Source organism: Ruditapes philippinarum, unplaced genomic scaffold (assembly GCF_026571515.1).
Source record: "Ruditapes philippinarum isolate M1 unplaced genomic scaffold, ASM2657151v2 ctg420_1_1_1_1, whole genome shotgun sequence".
Lineage (NCBI taxonomy): Eukaryota > Metazoa > Mollusca > Bivalvia > Venerida > Veneridae > Ruditapes > Ruditapes philippinarum.
In genome coordinates this window covers 80,060-96,192 of record NW_026867374.1, presented here as the reverse complement: position 1 = coordinate 96,192, position 16,133 = coordinate 80,060, and the positions used below count along the sequence as shown (strand labels likewise).

At 32.7% G+C, this 16,133-nt stretch overlaps 1 protein-coding gene across 1 annotated transcript; it reads right to left on the bottom strand.

Annotated features, from left to right (window-relative positions):
* Window positions 1-6,063: 6,063 nt before the first annotated feature.
* On the bottom strand, window positions 6,064-14,864 carry LOC132735856 (uncharacterized). The gene is made up of 11 exons (XM_060722872.1): window positions 14,675-14,864; window positions 13,587-13,767; window positions 12,560-12,702; window positions 11,810-12,094; window positions 11,232-11,371; window positions 10,246-10,413; window positions 9,647-9,765; window positions 9,189-9,247; window positions 8,578-8,717; window positions 7,913-8,042; window positions 6,064-7,166 (listed from the first exon to the last, which is right to left on the bottom strand). The coding sequence occupies exons 2-11, from the start codon at window positions 13,674-13,676 to the stop codon at window positions 7,067-7,069; spliced, it is 1,374 nt and encodes a 457-aa protein (XP_060578855.1). The 5' UTR covers window positions 13,677-13,767; window positions 14,675-14,864; the 3' UTR covers window positions 6,064-7,066.
* Between the last annotated feature and the right edge of the window lie 1,269 nt (window positions 14,865-16,133).

Sequence of the window (16,133 nt, the reverse complement as noted above, 5' to 3'; positions counted from 1 at the left end):
AATATGGCAAAAACAAAATCAGGTACTACTATGTTAGACATCGTTGTTATCGTTTCTTAACAGTCTAGAAAAAAGCAGTCTAAATTCCAACCATTCACCGATTGAAATATTTGTTCTTGATATCTTCTAATAATTTCTTTCATGGCGGGAACGTGTAATATTTTTTACACGATATGATTCTTTTATAATTTCTATAGGACAATACATACTCCAGGCTTTATGCAAAATGTTGCCTATACAAAATAGTTTCTTATTTACTGCATCACGATAAAAATGTGCAATGGTCATAATATAATGTACTTATCATGTATGTATAACTTCTTTTTTCAAAGTTCTATTGCTTACTTAATGTACCTGTTAATAAGATGTCTGTGCTAAAATAAAAAATAAAAATATTTAGATTACTAACCTCGTTATATTCTGGAGGAGGATGGTGAAATTGATGTTCATTGGCCGGAGTTTCTGACGGCAGATTAACATCCTTCTTTTCCTCTTCCATTCTTTCTAATTCAAATATGTCTCCACGTAAATTTGATCAAACACTACTTCTAAATTCCAATTTATCTCCTCACGTAAAATCTCGAAACGACAAGGTTTTATCAGGTAAATTTAATCAATGAAAACGATGATGTATTCACGCTATCTTATAATCTAAAGCCAAAAAAAAATCCTTTCTTATCTATATTTCTTAATTGGCAGATGATCTAGTCTAATTTAGTAAAAAGAGATAGCTTGGAGTAAACATTTGTAGCAATCCGAGTCAAAATATACTTCCTAAAGTAATGCTTACACAAAAAACATCCTACTATAAATATTTATAATCTTTTCTTTCCTCCCTATCGGATAATTTTAAACTATAATACGGTAAAACCGCATTCCCAAAGCGGGCAGATTTTACCTTTTAATTTATAATCCCTGGGCAAACGGGTAAAAGACAATAGCCCCATTGACTCTTAACGCTTTACAATGAACATGATTATTGGATTTTAAACTCAATAAAAAGAGCGGTGTTTGCGTGTTTCCATTTAATATTTTGAAAAGACAATGCAAATTTTTTCGGGTGGAATTACAATTTTCAAAAAAAACAAAAAGGAAATTTTAAAAAAAATTTCGAATTGACTTGTATATTTTCATTGCATTTTTACACATTTTTTTAGTTGATTAAATTTCTGTGGGTTTTTTTCGTTTGCACCAAAACAGTTAAAAGGTCAAAATGGCGACTTAAACCCGTTTTTTTGGGAAAACCTCAAAGGTTTTCCCTTTTCCCTGGGGTTAAATTTTAGGCACAAAAAAGGGTTTCCTTTTGTAGAACCACCCCCCGTTCCCCTAAAGCTTTCCCGGATAGGGTTTTTTCACCCGACACTGTCGGGGGTTCGAAGCCCCGCGGTTGGGGTTTTAAAAATTCTTTTTAAGTCAGCGACCTTAAAAACCCGTCGTCAACCGGGCGCCCCAAAAGTTTAATAAATACATTTTTATCTTTAGCTGGTTTCATGGTTTAAATTGTGTGTACCAAACATTGTCATACGACTAATGTGCCATTGTTGTTTAAAATGTTTTAATGAGGTTTAATCTTCGTGACGCAGTAGTATTTGCTATCATAACAACCACCTCCAAAAACAATGGAATATTGCTTGCTTAGTGCACGATTTATGTCAATACTAATTCCGGTCTGTTGCACATTTTCCATTTTAATTTAAGAAAAACGGTAAGTAACATTTAAAAAGAGTATGCACAAATTCCTAATACAGCACAAATATCGAAAATTAATAAAACTCTTATGTATTTCAGAAGCAGCACAAAATTACAATAATGGTTAAGTCACTACTCTGCACAACTACCCGAACGCTGTGCATACTAAAGTAATTCAAGTTTATACAAATCATTGCGGTGTAATTCACCGGGAATTGCTCTATTACCTGCCGTTTTAATGTAAAGAAAAACGAAAAAAGGCACGATTGATATGCTTTGATGCGTCATTTTCTCATGTTAAACTGGTTGCGCGTTTGGAAGGGCAATTTTTCTTATTAAAAAAAAACAACAACAACAAAAACACGTGCGCTTCCAGGGAATTGATTAGATGTTTGATATTTTTAGAACGCTGTTTTGAAAGATACAAAATTGGATACAAGAAATGAATAATATATTATTCAAATTAATTTTGCGTCTGCAATGTTGAATAATACGCTTTTTTGTTGAATGAATGCCAGTTGGGAGATGAAGTCGGAAATATGTGTTGCTACTTTTAATATCCCACCAGAGAGCTCGAAAGACCCTGCAACATTACAAGCTTTCACTTTTTCAATTACCAATAATATATATACATGTACGAGGGTTGATCAAAAATAAACCGGGCTGGGGCTGTCAATTGAAGAAGTTTTAACCTATCACGTATGCAAAGTGAGTATATCACACTTAATCGTATATCAATATTGCATCGGAAAATTGAAACAGTCAAAGTGAATTCAAATATCATAGCCAGAAGAACATATTCTCATTTCCAATAGGAATATACATTTTTTTCTTTGCATGATATTTATGATTCAGAATTGACAAAAATAATGTACCGTAAGTGCATGCCATAAAGTTTCTTCTTGCATAGACAATTGATATTTAGGAGTCAACACGGTCTCATAAACATGGAATTGCATTTGCCAAGTCATATTGTAATGCCGGATACCATGTTGCAGAACGTTGCCTATTACGTCCAAAATAATTGCACTGAGTCACGTTGCTTATTTACACCATACAGTTCATGGTGTGTGTTATTCTTTGTCTCATAATGACTTTTGTCTTGAACCTTCGACCGTCGGAAGTTGTTTGAAGTTTTCAATTAATTTTGAGTCTTTTTCATGGGTTAGAAAAAGAAAAATAATGTTGAAGATAATTCTTCTTATTTTTCTAGTGTTGAACAGTATAATACTCTTAATTATTGTACATTATTACATTTCTGTTGGGTTTTACGTCGCACCATCACAGTACAGGTCATAAATGGCGACTATCCAGCTTTTGAAATGATGGAGGAAGACCTCAGGTTCCCTTCCATACGTTTTTTCAGGCATAAACGGGTACCTGAGTAGAACTACCGACGTTCCAAAACCTAGCTGGGTAGCTTCGTCATATGAAAAAGTCAAAAGTCCTTTCGGATTTGATGCCAACGGCCTTAACATCTCGACCATTGACGCTCAATGTTGATTTTACATTATCTGAGCTATATACATGGTAATCATTTTGGTTCACTAAACACTCATACTAGCTTTGTACACGATTTATGTCAATAACAATTCTGGTCTGTTGCACAATTTAAAATTTGATTTTAAAAGAACAGCTAAAGAAGGTGAACATATGTAAAATAAACATTTAAAAATCCCTAAAGCAACACAAATATATTTAGAAAAAAAATCTTATATATTTCTGAAACAGCACAAAAATACAATAATGTTTCAGTCACGACTCTTTAATTAACCAGAAATTACTTTATTACCTGCCGTTTAAATGTGACGAAAAATCATAAAAAGGCAGGTTTGACCTATTTTGATGCGCCATTCTCTCCAATACATTCATAGATGTTTAACTGATTGCGTTTGGAATAACAATGCGATTTCATAAAAAAAAAGAAAAAAAAGAAAGAAACAAAACCAAAACAACACGTGTACTTCCAGAGAATCGATTGGAAGTTTAGTCTTTGTATTTTGGAACACTGTTTTGATATATAAATATACACAATTAGACGTGCAGATGAATTATATATTATTTTAAGTTACATTTCGTCTGCAATGTTGAATAATACGCCTTTTTGTTGAATGAATACCAGTCGAGTGATCAACAAGGCAATATGTTGTGTTTTTTTTAATATTACACAAAAGAGAGAGAGAGACCCAGCAACATTACAAGTTTTTCTCTTTTTCAATTTTCAATTCTTTATATCGATAATTATATTTATCAATATTGCATCAGAAAATTGTAACAGTCAATTTCAAAGATTGAATGTCATAGCTAGAAAAAATGTTTTTCAATAAGAATATACATTTTTGTTCTTTGCATGAAATTTATGATTCAGAATTGGCAAAATAATGTGCCGTAAGAGCATGCCATAAAGTTTCTTCTTGCATAGACAATTGATATTTAGGAGTCAATGCGGTCTCATAAACATGGAATAGCATTTGCAAAGTCATATTGTAATTCCGGATACCATGTTGCAGAACGTTGCCTAATACGTCCGAGATTATTGAACTGAGTCACGTTGCTTATTTAGACCATACAGTTCATGATGTGTGTTTTTTCTTTGTCTCATAATGACTTTTGTCTTGAACCTTCGACCGTCGGAAGTTGTCTGAAGTTTTCAATTAATTTTGAGTCTTTTTCATGTGTTAGAAAAAGAAAAATAATGTTGAAGATAATTCTTCTTATTTTTCTAGTGCTGAACAGTATATTACCATTAATTATTGTACATTATTACATTTCTGTTGGGTTTTACGTCGCACCATCACAGTACAGGTCATATGGCGACTATTCAGCTTATAGAATAATGGAGGAAGACCTCAGGTGCCCTTCCATACGTTATTTTAGCAACGAACGGGTACCTGAGTAGAACTACCGACGTTCCAAAAGCTAGCTGGTTAGCTTCGTCATATGAAAAAGTCCAAAGTCCTTTCGGATTCGAACCCACAGCAGCTAGTGGTTTGATGTCAACGTCCTCAACTTCTCGATCGTTGACACTCAATGTTGATTTTACATTATCTGAGCTATATACATGGTAATCATTTTGGTTCACTAAACACTCATACTAGCTAGTACATAATTTATGTCAATACCAATTCTGGTCTGTTGAACAATTTAAATTTTGATTTTAAAAGAACAGCTAAAGAAGGTGAATATATGTAAAATAAACATTTAAAAAGAGTATGCACAAATCCCTAAAGCAACACAAATATATTGAGAAAAAAATCTTATATATTTCTGAAACAGCACAAAAGTACAATAATGTTTCAGTCACGACTCTTTAATTAACCGGAAATTACTTTATTACCTGCCGTTTTATCCTGAGGAAAAATCATAAAAAGGCAAGTTTGACCTATTTTGATGCGCCATTCTCTCCAATACATTTATAGATGTTAAACTGGTTGCGTTTGGAATAACAATGCGATTTTATATATATAAAACAAAACAAAAACAACAAAGAAACAGAACCAAAACAACACGTGTACTTCCAGAGAATCGATTGGAAGTTTAGTCTTTGTATTTTGGAACACTGTTTTGATATATAAATATACACAATTGGACGTACATATGAATAATATATTATTTAAAGTTACATTTCGTCTGCAATGTTGTATAAAACGCCTTTTTGTTGAATGAACGCCAGAGAGATCAACGAGGCAATATGTTGTGTTTTTTTAATATTACACAAAAGAGATAGAGACCCTGCAACATTACAAGTTTTTCCCTTCTTCAATATTCAATTCTTTATATCAGTAATAGATATTTATCAATATTGCATCAGAAAATTGTAACAGTCAATGTGGGTTCAAATGTCATAGCTAAAAAAAAATGTTGCTCATTTTCAATAAAAATATACTTTTTTGTTTTTATTCAGAATTGGCAAAATGATGTGCCGTAAGTGCATGCCATAAAGTTTCTTCTTGCATAGACAATTGGTATTTAGGAGTCAACGCGGTCTCATAAACATGGAATAGCATTTGCCAAGTCATATTGTAATTCTGGAGTCCATGTTGCAGAACGTTGTCTTATACGTCAGAAATTATTAAACTGAGTCACGTTGCTTATTTATACCGTGTGTTTTTTCTTTGTCTCATAATGACTTTTGTCGTTTTAGACCAATAGAAGTATAAGTCTTGGACCTTCGACCGTCAGAAGTTGTTTGAAGTTTTCAATTAATTTTGAGTCTTTTTCATGGGTTAGAAAAAGAAAAATAATGTTGAAGATAATTCTTCTTATTTTTCTAGTGTTGAACAGTATAATACCATTTATTATTTTAAATACAAGACACTTTCACGAATTATGCTTCCAAAAAAGCAAACAAGAAAACGAAGAATAAAAGAAGCAATAAAATTTTTATTGGTATCATGAAAGAAAAAGAACAACGCATTATTAATTCATTTTGAAAAAGACAAATTCTAAGCTAAATAACGTTATACAAACATAAAATGATGGAATAATGATTAAGTCAAGAGTAATGTCAGTCCTGATCTATTGCTTTATTACAAGTACATCATTCCGACATCGTTACTGTACTTTTATCGGCTTTGTTATAATCCTTAATAAAGTTATGTTCAGCCATTGTTAATTTTTGACTAATGTCAAACATATATCATTATAATGAATTTGATCACAGTCTATGCAGCTTGTCTTCCTGGCAGAGGGTACGTAGCTTTATACTGGCAGTTAACCTCACGTATGTAGCTTTCCTACCGAGGGATAAACGTATTGACATACCTTACTAACTATCTTGACAAACATTATTTTAGTGTTATAAACATTTGTCCTACTGATATTCTTTGATGGTACGAATATAACGAAAAAATATGACATGTTCAAGTTAAAAATTTCTAAATATCTGACTAATATCATGTGATTCTTATTGGCCAACAATAAAAAAAAATAATTTGTATAAGCCACTGATCGGTTATGCAATACGAAACAAATTTTTCAACAGAATGTATAATTATGTTTTATGACAGAACGCAAAATAAGTTATTTCTCGTTTTCTTCTTCTTTTACTACCATAAGTAGAAGTAATAATAGTCTTTGAACTTTCATACAGTTTTTCTTTCATGTTCACTGATATTTAAAAATGAATCACACGTTCCGAATGTGACGTGTATGTAGTTCAATGTAGTGAGTAACAAAAGTAACAATCAAAATAGACACAAATATCAATATAACATGACATATCAAATTGAGCAATAATTAATCATAACAAAAATAACAAAAATTACAAATATCAACATAACATGAAATATCAAAAGGAGCAATAACAAAAATACTCATAATATTATAATATCACAGGTAGTTTGTTTGTAGATTTGTATAACTGACGTGTTCTCTTTTACAAAATAAGACATGAACTTGAACCTCCGTGTTTACCGACCGGAAGTGGTGGTAGCATAGCTGGATCTGGCTCAATATATGGTCCACAGAAGTACACCCTGTAAAATAAAATATTTGACCAATTCCACTACGCTGTCACAAAAATAGTCACTATGTTTTTTATTTAATAGTCAAAATACAACGTTTTAATTGTTTAAGTCCTGTCTCGCTAGGTTTTACAGTTCAAATACTAATTTTTTCCCTTATAAAATGTAACTAATAAACTTTCACCCTTTGCAACATTTGATCTTCCAATAATCAATGTTGGATACAATTTTTATCAACCACGTGTTTAATTACCAAGTCCAACACATCCATATCAAATCATTATAAAAGCAAGCCTTGTTCATATCAAGTTACAACGGTATATATAACCCGTGTGGCTCGGTTTATTTTTAGAATAAAATAAAACATAATGGTGCCCAAAGTAACAACGTTCTGTCAAAATGGCAACAACAACAACAACAACAAAAAACAAGTGGTGAAGGCAAATCAGAATGTCATTTTACTCTGTTGAGTAGATTCTAATGGATGTGTACACAGTTGCAAAACCTATATAAGAATCGGCTAACGCCGTGTTCAACAGTGAAGTTAACTTATGTATTACAAACAGACCTACATTTCAGAAAAGAAACGCGTATCTAGTAGAAGAACCTAGAAAAGGTTTACTTAAAGGTTCATAAGAAACTTGTATTTTACCAAAGAAAACATGTTTCTAGTAGGAGAATCTGCTAGATGTTAGGATGTTCGAAATAAACCTGCGTTTTACCAAAGGGAATATACATATACAGTGTAGTAGCAGTACCTGATTGCCGTCAACCAATGTTTGCCTGACAGAGCCTGGACGGTGTATTCTGAACGTGTACAGTCGGCGCCATCTGGGTTCGTCTCGTTAAATAAAAGCTCCACTGTTTCGACCGAATAGATTGGCACACCTTTCAAATTATTCAAAAATACATGTATGAAAGTAAATACAATTGCCTTGTGTGTGGCCATATTTGTATAGAAGATGTTTTTAACATTGAAACGTGTTGAAGAATACGAATAAGAAAATACCGCTTCTTCTATTTGATGGCACAAACTCTTATATCGGACAGTACAATAAGACTTGATAAGTTTTTACATCACACAAGTTATTTGTTTGGAGAAGTCAAAGGGAAATCATTACACTACATTTTATGAATCCCTAGTTAATGAAAATCAATTTATTCCAATACACTATCTATTAAAACCATTAAAACAATTACAATATCATATATATAGCCGTATAATGGCGATCCTGTTATTGACATGAACGTTTTCAAGAAAAACATCAGTACGACCATTTGTCTTATATTCTGAATGACCAAGTTACGTGAATCGATGGTACAATGTAACAACAATTTAATTAAATTTTACAAAAATGCCTTAAAACTGCTTTCAGCAAAGAATGACTACTTGCAAGTTAATCAGACAACACGAGTTATTTACCTGTCACACGGAGCCAAGCATCAATTCTTTCCATTGTCTGTGTCATACATTCAAATGTCCGTCTTCCTGTCCGAGCAGGTAAAAACAAACGTGACGTCACAATACTAGGTGGCACACCGTTAGAAGCTGTTGTGTAAATCCTAATATGTGCATACGTCTACAGAACTAGACCCGTGTCATCGTAGAATAGATGTGACGTAACTGACTGTTACTGAGAGAGATGTAATCATTAATAGATATATTGATGACTTGGTAGAAGTCATAATACTGAATGAGCATATAATATGAAACACTAATGTGTGAATAAATAGGACATTCCCGATTATAAGGACACAAACCGACTTTGTGATAGATTTTCACGACAGGTTTGTGTGCTTAAACAACATATGTGGGATATTCAGTACTCTTAAAGAAGGTCGTAACAAAAATAATTGTGCAATTGGGTGACAAAGAAGTAACATGCCACATGTCAGTGTAAAATGTTGCATATTGAACTTCTAGACTTTTAGGAGAAATTATGCATTATGTCAGAAACAGTATGCTTAGACTTTGGTTTAATAATGATAACAACATCTTTGTATTTCTCATCAAATGTATACGCTGTCATCTACTTACACATTGAGGATTTTACATAAGCGTCGTATTGCTGAATGTTGACAACCCGTAGCCCCTGAAAAATATTCATCAATGTTACTAGCATTCAGTCGATAGATACATTCAGATACAGACGACATTGTCAATATTTATACATTTTATGTTTCGCGAATGGCGATCTGGCGATGGAGCTATGTCTTTTTGCAAGTACACCGTGTTTCCAAAACTCCCTGTAATTCATTGGTTTCATTTGAGGCACCAGTCCAGTCAGCTTAAAGAACGTCTGCGTGGTCTACCCAGATAGCCGAATGCTTCCGAGTTCCGACTTCTCCCTCTGCTAGTTAAAGGAAATGAGTATCCATGTGATATAGTGTCGGGCCTGTATTAAAATCGAAACAGAGAAAATGAACTTATTGAGGTGCCAGACGGTCATGTTAAACTGAACACTTACTTTAAAACAATACTCATTACTTACTTGGTTTTTAGACACCCATTGACTTAATGAAGATAAAACGTTGTCAAAGTTTTCAAACTTCCCTTGTTTAAGTGCCGATTCCGGTTGTTCTTTCACGTCCGGTATGATCTCTGTGTAGCCTACAAAAGTGATGCAATACTGACAATTATTCCAGCAATAATAAGATAAAACAATAAGCTTATAAAAATAAAGTTATTGTTCTATCATTTTTGTTTTTGTTTTGATTTTCGTCTTATTTTAGTATTAGCAAATATCATTATTATTGCCACGCATAAATGTAATAAATAAAGGTTATATTTCTATATACACCTCGCAGCGGGATCGTGAAGCTATGCTTCTGTAAGAAAATGAGAGAGTGGGGGATAACTGCTACGAGGAAAATGATGTTACTAAAGAAGTTACAGCACGCATAAGCAACGGAAAAAATCAAAGGAGGATTTTGACCACATTACTACTACATGTCTTAAGTTTGATTATTCAAACATACAATGAATTATTAACCTTACAAAAGAATTATTTATTAAAATCAAAGCATAAATCTTATGTTTTATTTTTTTCATAGGTAACTATATACTATATCACTAAAGGTAAGTTTTTACCAATATCTGCGTTTGTAGGTGATCCTTTGACGTAGAATATTCGGATAACCTGTGTATTTCTTTGTGATTTATCTTTATTCTCAGACCAACACGTACTCTCCGGATCAAAGTCCTTTTGCAGACCTTCATACGCCTTCACATTGTCGGTTTCTATTGTAAGCACAGTACCTGTTTGCATAATATTAGAATGTTGTATATGATAAAAAAATATCTAGAAACGCATTCACACTCGGTAACAGTACCAGTAGTAAATAGTAAGTTCAGAATCCAATTATGCAAATTGTCGAAATATTCATCATCATCATCAAAACATCATAATACTCATCGTTCTACTTGCTACTGTCGTCGTCAGCCTAATTATCCACGTCATCATCACCACCATCATCATCATCATCATCATCATCAACAACATCTACATCATCGTCGTTATACTTGTTACTGTCGTCATCAGTCTAATTACCCACGTCTTCATCATCAGCATCAACATCATCATCGTTATACTTGTTACTGTCGTCGTCAGCTTAATCGATAATTATCCATGCAATTATCATCGTTATCATCATCATCATATTCACGTATACAGGATTTGTCAACACCACCATCATACTTATTGCCGCCATCATCATCATTATTAATGAACATGTAAACGCAATTTCATGATTATATTGGTGAATTTATTGTTTCCCATCAATCAATCTTTATTACTTCGATAATATTTAAGAATATGGTAAGTTATCACAAATCGTGTAGATAGATTAACTAATTTAAAAGCAAGACTTGTACAAAACCCCAAAACAACAAATTTCAAAATGATGCAGGCTCGGTTTGATTGAGCATGTTCAGGGATGGTAATGGAAAATGCAAGTTACCGTCTACGCCCCCTAACACCGGCTTAAGCAGAATTCAACATTCAAACATAAAATGGTAAAGTTTTTGTTGCCATTGTTCATTTTCAAGACGAAAAGAAAAACAAATATGATAAAAACCTGGTATTGGATCGTCCTTCAGTTTCGTTTGTAACTTCTTCATGGTATCTTCCAGCCCCTCAAATGTTGTTACTGTGTACATGTTAGTATTTAAATGAGTAACAACCTCGCCACCGATAATAATCCGTCCTCGGCCACCTCTAAATAAAAAGTGAAATAAAAAGTCAGTTGAAAGTGTATGTAACTTTATTAACAGTCAATGATAGTCTAATTATATCACACGTGACTCCAAAAAGTGTAAAGATATGATGATACCTTGAAGTTATATGGTATGTTAGTTTATAGAACATGCTTATTTCTTGAAAAGAAAATAATATTTGAACAAAACAAATAAAAATGCAAAATATCTTATTCTCAGATAATTAGTCGTCGTAGTAAGTAAATGTTGTATTGGTTATATTAGATAGATACATCCCATGTTAAACAGTTTATGTTTACTTACATTCATTACGTAACGAAAAGCCGATATGGGCATCTTAAAGTCTTTGTATCATGTAAGTTACCAACATTTTGTACGTATTCCTCAACTTGTGTTATCATTTATTATGTTTGTATGTAAATCAAATAATTTTATTTACCTATATCTATTCATAGGGACCTCAATAGTGACTTTCTCCGGGACTACAGTTTTGATACCTAGTTGTTGAGGTGGACCAGCCAATGTCTTCTTTGTCAACCATAATCTGATACCTTTTATAAACACAATAAATCCGAATGTTGAATCGTGTCTCAACATTTCATTCAGTTCATAACTTAGTGAACCGTCTTTACCATGTGTCAATTTTCTGATGATTGTCTCGCATTTCCAAACACTGAGTCCCGGATTGTCCTGGAGCCAGCGGTTTGCCCCTTCAACAATTGCGCTGAAATTAAATTAATAAGTTTAAACTAGCGATCTCATATCATTTTTTCCGTAGTAAGTCTTTTGTAAATATGTATGCTTAAGTAGTATTCTGTTGCAAATCAGAAATGTTAAACATGTTCAATATACGTGTATTTATCTGAAATAAGAACTGTTAGTTTCTTACAGTTTTGGAGACAATAGACCTTTTTACGATAGAATTTTTCCACAGAAACGGATGCGGCATTTCGCACATGCGCATTCTGCATAGGGCTAAACCGCAATAACGATGACTGCAAACGATCATACTTAAAGGCTTTAATAGACATGCTTTCATGTTATGTCATCCAGCAAACAGTAATTTTGGAATGACTTAAAGCGGTAAGTACTTAATGCTTGATATTTTTATCGTTTTCCTAATGTTTTCTGTGTTTTTCTTGATGAATATCATAATTTTTTTTTTAATTGATTTCTAATCGGTTTATACCTAAAGTCGTCGAATGTTGGAACTACTTTCCCAGCGATATTACCGACTTTAAGACATCTTGGCATTATATCTATGTATGCGAGCGGTGATATGTCCGATGTCTGACCAATAGATTTGACCGATGTTTGGTAAACTCCCATCACCTGTAGAGAATGTAATACATGTAAGCTCTTAATTATACAAAAAAATATAGTGTGTTCTTTTTAAATAGCTTACTAAAATCAAAACTTCACATTTTCTGTCGAGTTAACATGTCGATTAAAGCGCCGATTTTTAAACTGTTGCTGTATATTTGTATAAAGGTATTAGGGGAAAAATGTATACTTCAAGGCCTGTTACTGTCTTTTAAATTTATATATCCAGCCAGATATTCTCGTCTGTTCGGCTATTAAATGTAAGATTTTATAATTATGAAAAATCGATGGTATTGAATGTCTTTTCTCATATAATTATCTAATTATAAGAGGAAAAAAATAGATATCTAAAATAATAATTGAATACAATAAGATATCAACAAATTATGTATCAGTTAGTCGTAGTAGTTGGGAAGGACACTATTGGATTATCAAGCACCTGATAGAAGCCCCGCGCTGCTGGTCGCGGGTATTCACTTATCCAGATTATATAATTGAGCCGTGTCATGACAAAACCAACATAATGGGTTTGCGACCAGCATGGATCCAGACCAGCCTGCGCATCCGCGCAGTCTGATCAGGATCCATGTTGTTCGCTTACCAACCCTATTACAAGTAGAGAAACTGATAGCGAACAGCATGGATCCTGATCAGACTGCGCGGATGCGCAGGCTGGTCTGGATCCATGCTGGTCGCAAACGCACAATGTTGGTTTTGTCGTGACACGGCTCAATTATATTTTTATACGTACATGTATAACTTAGCAAGTTCTGATGGTAGAGCCATTAAATCTAACAAAAGTTCAGCAAAACGTTGCATATTCACTTTACATATTATAAACTTCAGGAAACTTATAAATTATTGTAATTATGATAATTATAGACTAATCAAACCTCTTCATAAGTTGGTGGTGGAATGCGGAATGCCGCCTCATCGGCCGTGAATACATTTGGTGGATACCGTCCTTCATCTCCTTTCTCCATCGTGATGTCTTTTCTAATTGATTTAATATTGCATTAAGATATGAATACCCACTTTAGCTTGCAATGATTCGACACAGTACTTCACATTTCTCTGAAATAGTATCAAATATATTTTATATGATATAAGTTTATGTCCACAGAAAAAAGTACTAACATGTAAAAGCTAGTTATGGTGGCTGTTTTGTGCCATGTCGTACTTTCGCTTTGCGGGCGCAGGGCGAAAACACGAAAATACAACAGTCACCATTTTGTCGTACTTTCGCTTCGCGGGGCGCACTTGGCGAAGTCACCACGCCCCGCGGACCGAAAGTACGACAAAGTGGTGTTTTACCGCATTTTCGTATTTTCGCCAGGCGCCCGCGGAGCGAAAATTTGACATGGCACAAATCAGCCACCATAGCTAACAATTATATACAATATAGAACCTTTGTAATCTATTAGTATATAAATACTAAAGGTTATGCCGGAAGCATTAGCCATATGGTTGAACAATATTTGTGATTTTTGAGCATTTTTGACAAACTATGGGTACTAAGAATGACAAATTGTAATTTAGACAATATTTACTTATTTAAAAAAAAGTTTAAGTTTTTATATACAAACAAACTTAAATCCCAAGGTCTTAAATATATATATTTATTTTTGGAACGATTACGAAAAAAACTTTAATCTTATAGTCAAACGATCATTTTACATTGCTATAATATGGTTGCGAAATGTGATTTAAGCTATTATTTTACGCGTAAAAAACGGGTTTAACTATTATTCTACAATGTTATATGGTCGCGAAAAAAGGCGTTTAAACTAATATTTTACAGTGATTTTATGAAACTCAACAAATCGACGAATTATTAAAAACATGACCCCATTACATCACCAATAACAAACGTAAACAAAGCATATTCACCCTTTAAGTTCATATCGTACAACATGTTTAATAACCTGATAACCGTGTATTGATCTATTTACATGTATAAATATTGAAATACAATTCTTACCTTGCAGTTAATCGATCTGTCATTAATCAGTCACATTTTTAGAACTAGGTTTTGTTTTAAAATGACTTTATATCGCACATTTATCACTGCCTGTTCTGATATTCCTTGTGTCTCTTTTTAATTTCTACATTTGTGTATTTTGAAATAAGCTTAACCGGTTATATAGACCACTGCAATACTGCCGTGTTGAAAGTATTGTACTTTTTATCGATAGTTTATGTATGAATATCGGACTTCTAACCCGGACACGGGTACCTGGTTAATATACATAAATATTGTTTGCAGATACTAGCACCGTCCGGTTAGTTAACAGTGTAAGCCGGTCAATAATTAGAGCGTTGGACAGTGAATTGGGCGATCCGAGCTCGATTCCTGAACGGTGCATTGTGATTGATTGAGAAATTCTTTCAACGGTTATTCACACTGTACCTGTCCAGGAACGATTGTGCTCTGGTAAAATCTATGTGGCTTACTGCCGTGATCCGGAGCGAAAACTACCAACACCACCATTGTTTGGTACCTTTCTTCAAAATTCCGTCCAAGGCGTTGGAGAGAAATGAAAATTATTGGACTGATAAGATAAATCTATACCAATGTTTCACCGTTGTTTTGTTGTTATTGTTTTGTCGTTACAACAGTCGAGGGGGTATACAACGATGGCTTTTAGCATCAGACATCGCTAACGTAACTTAGGGGGGGGGATCATAAGGGGAATATAAAATATAATAATAATAATAATAAAAACAACAACAACAACAACAATAACAATAATAATAATTATAACAATAATAGAAATACAATAATAATAATAATAATAATGATAATAATAATGATAATAACATTAATAATAATAATAACAACAACAACAATGATAATAATAATAATAACGATAATAACAACAATAATAATAACAACAACAATAACAAAAACAACAACAATAATAATAATAATAGTGATGATAATAATAATAATAATGATAATAATAATAATAATAATAATAACAACAACAAAAAAACAACAACATCAACAACAACAACAACAATAATAATAATAATAATAATAACGATAATAACAATTATAATAACAACAAAAAAACAACAACAATAATAATAACCAAAAAACAACAACAACAATAATAATGATAATAATAATACTTATAATGATTAAAACACAAACGAACAAACAAATGTTTTATTAAACAGTTTGAACCATAAGAAGAAAATCACAATAACACAAAACATTTTCATCATTTATAACAAAAAATCTACAACATTTCAAATATCGTTTAAATGTTTATAATGAAAGCACTCTTATGTACAAGCATGTTCATGCCTATATTCATGTAAATGCCTTTCTAAAGTAAGTAACAGACAAAAATATTTTGTATGATATTTATGATTTATAGTTTAAGTTTCTTTAATAACACTTGTCCAATACTATCTTCTTCTATCAAAAGATT

Coding starts and splice junctions, on each gene's coding strand:
- LOC132735856 (XM_060722872.1), bottom strand. CDS start 13,676: ATGGAGAAAGGAGATGAAGGACGGTATCCACCAAATGTATTCACGGCC. Junction 12,095..12,559: donor CCAACATTCGACGACTTTAG/GTATAAACCGAT, acceptor ATTTAATTTCAG/CGCAATTGTTGAAGGGGCAA. Junction 8,043..8,577: donor TGCTTGGCTCCGTGTGACAG/GTAAATAACTCG, acceptor ATAATTTGAAAG/GTGTGCCAATCTATTCGGTC.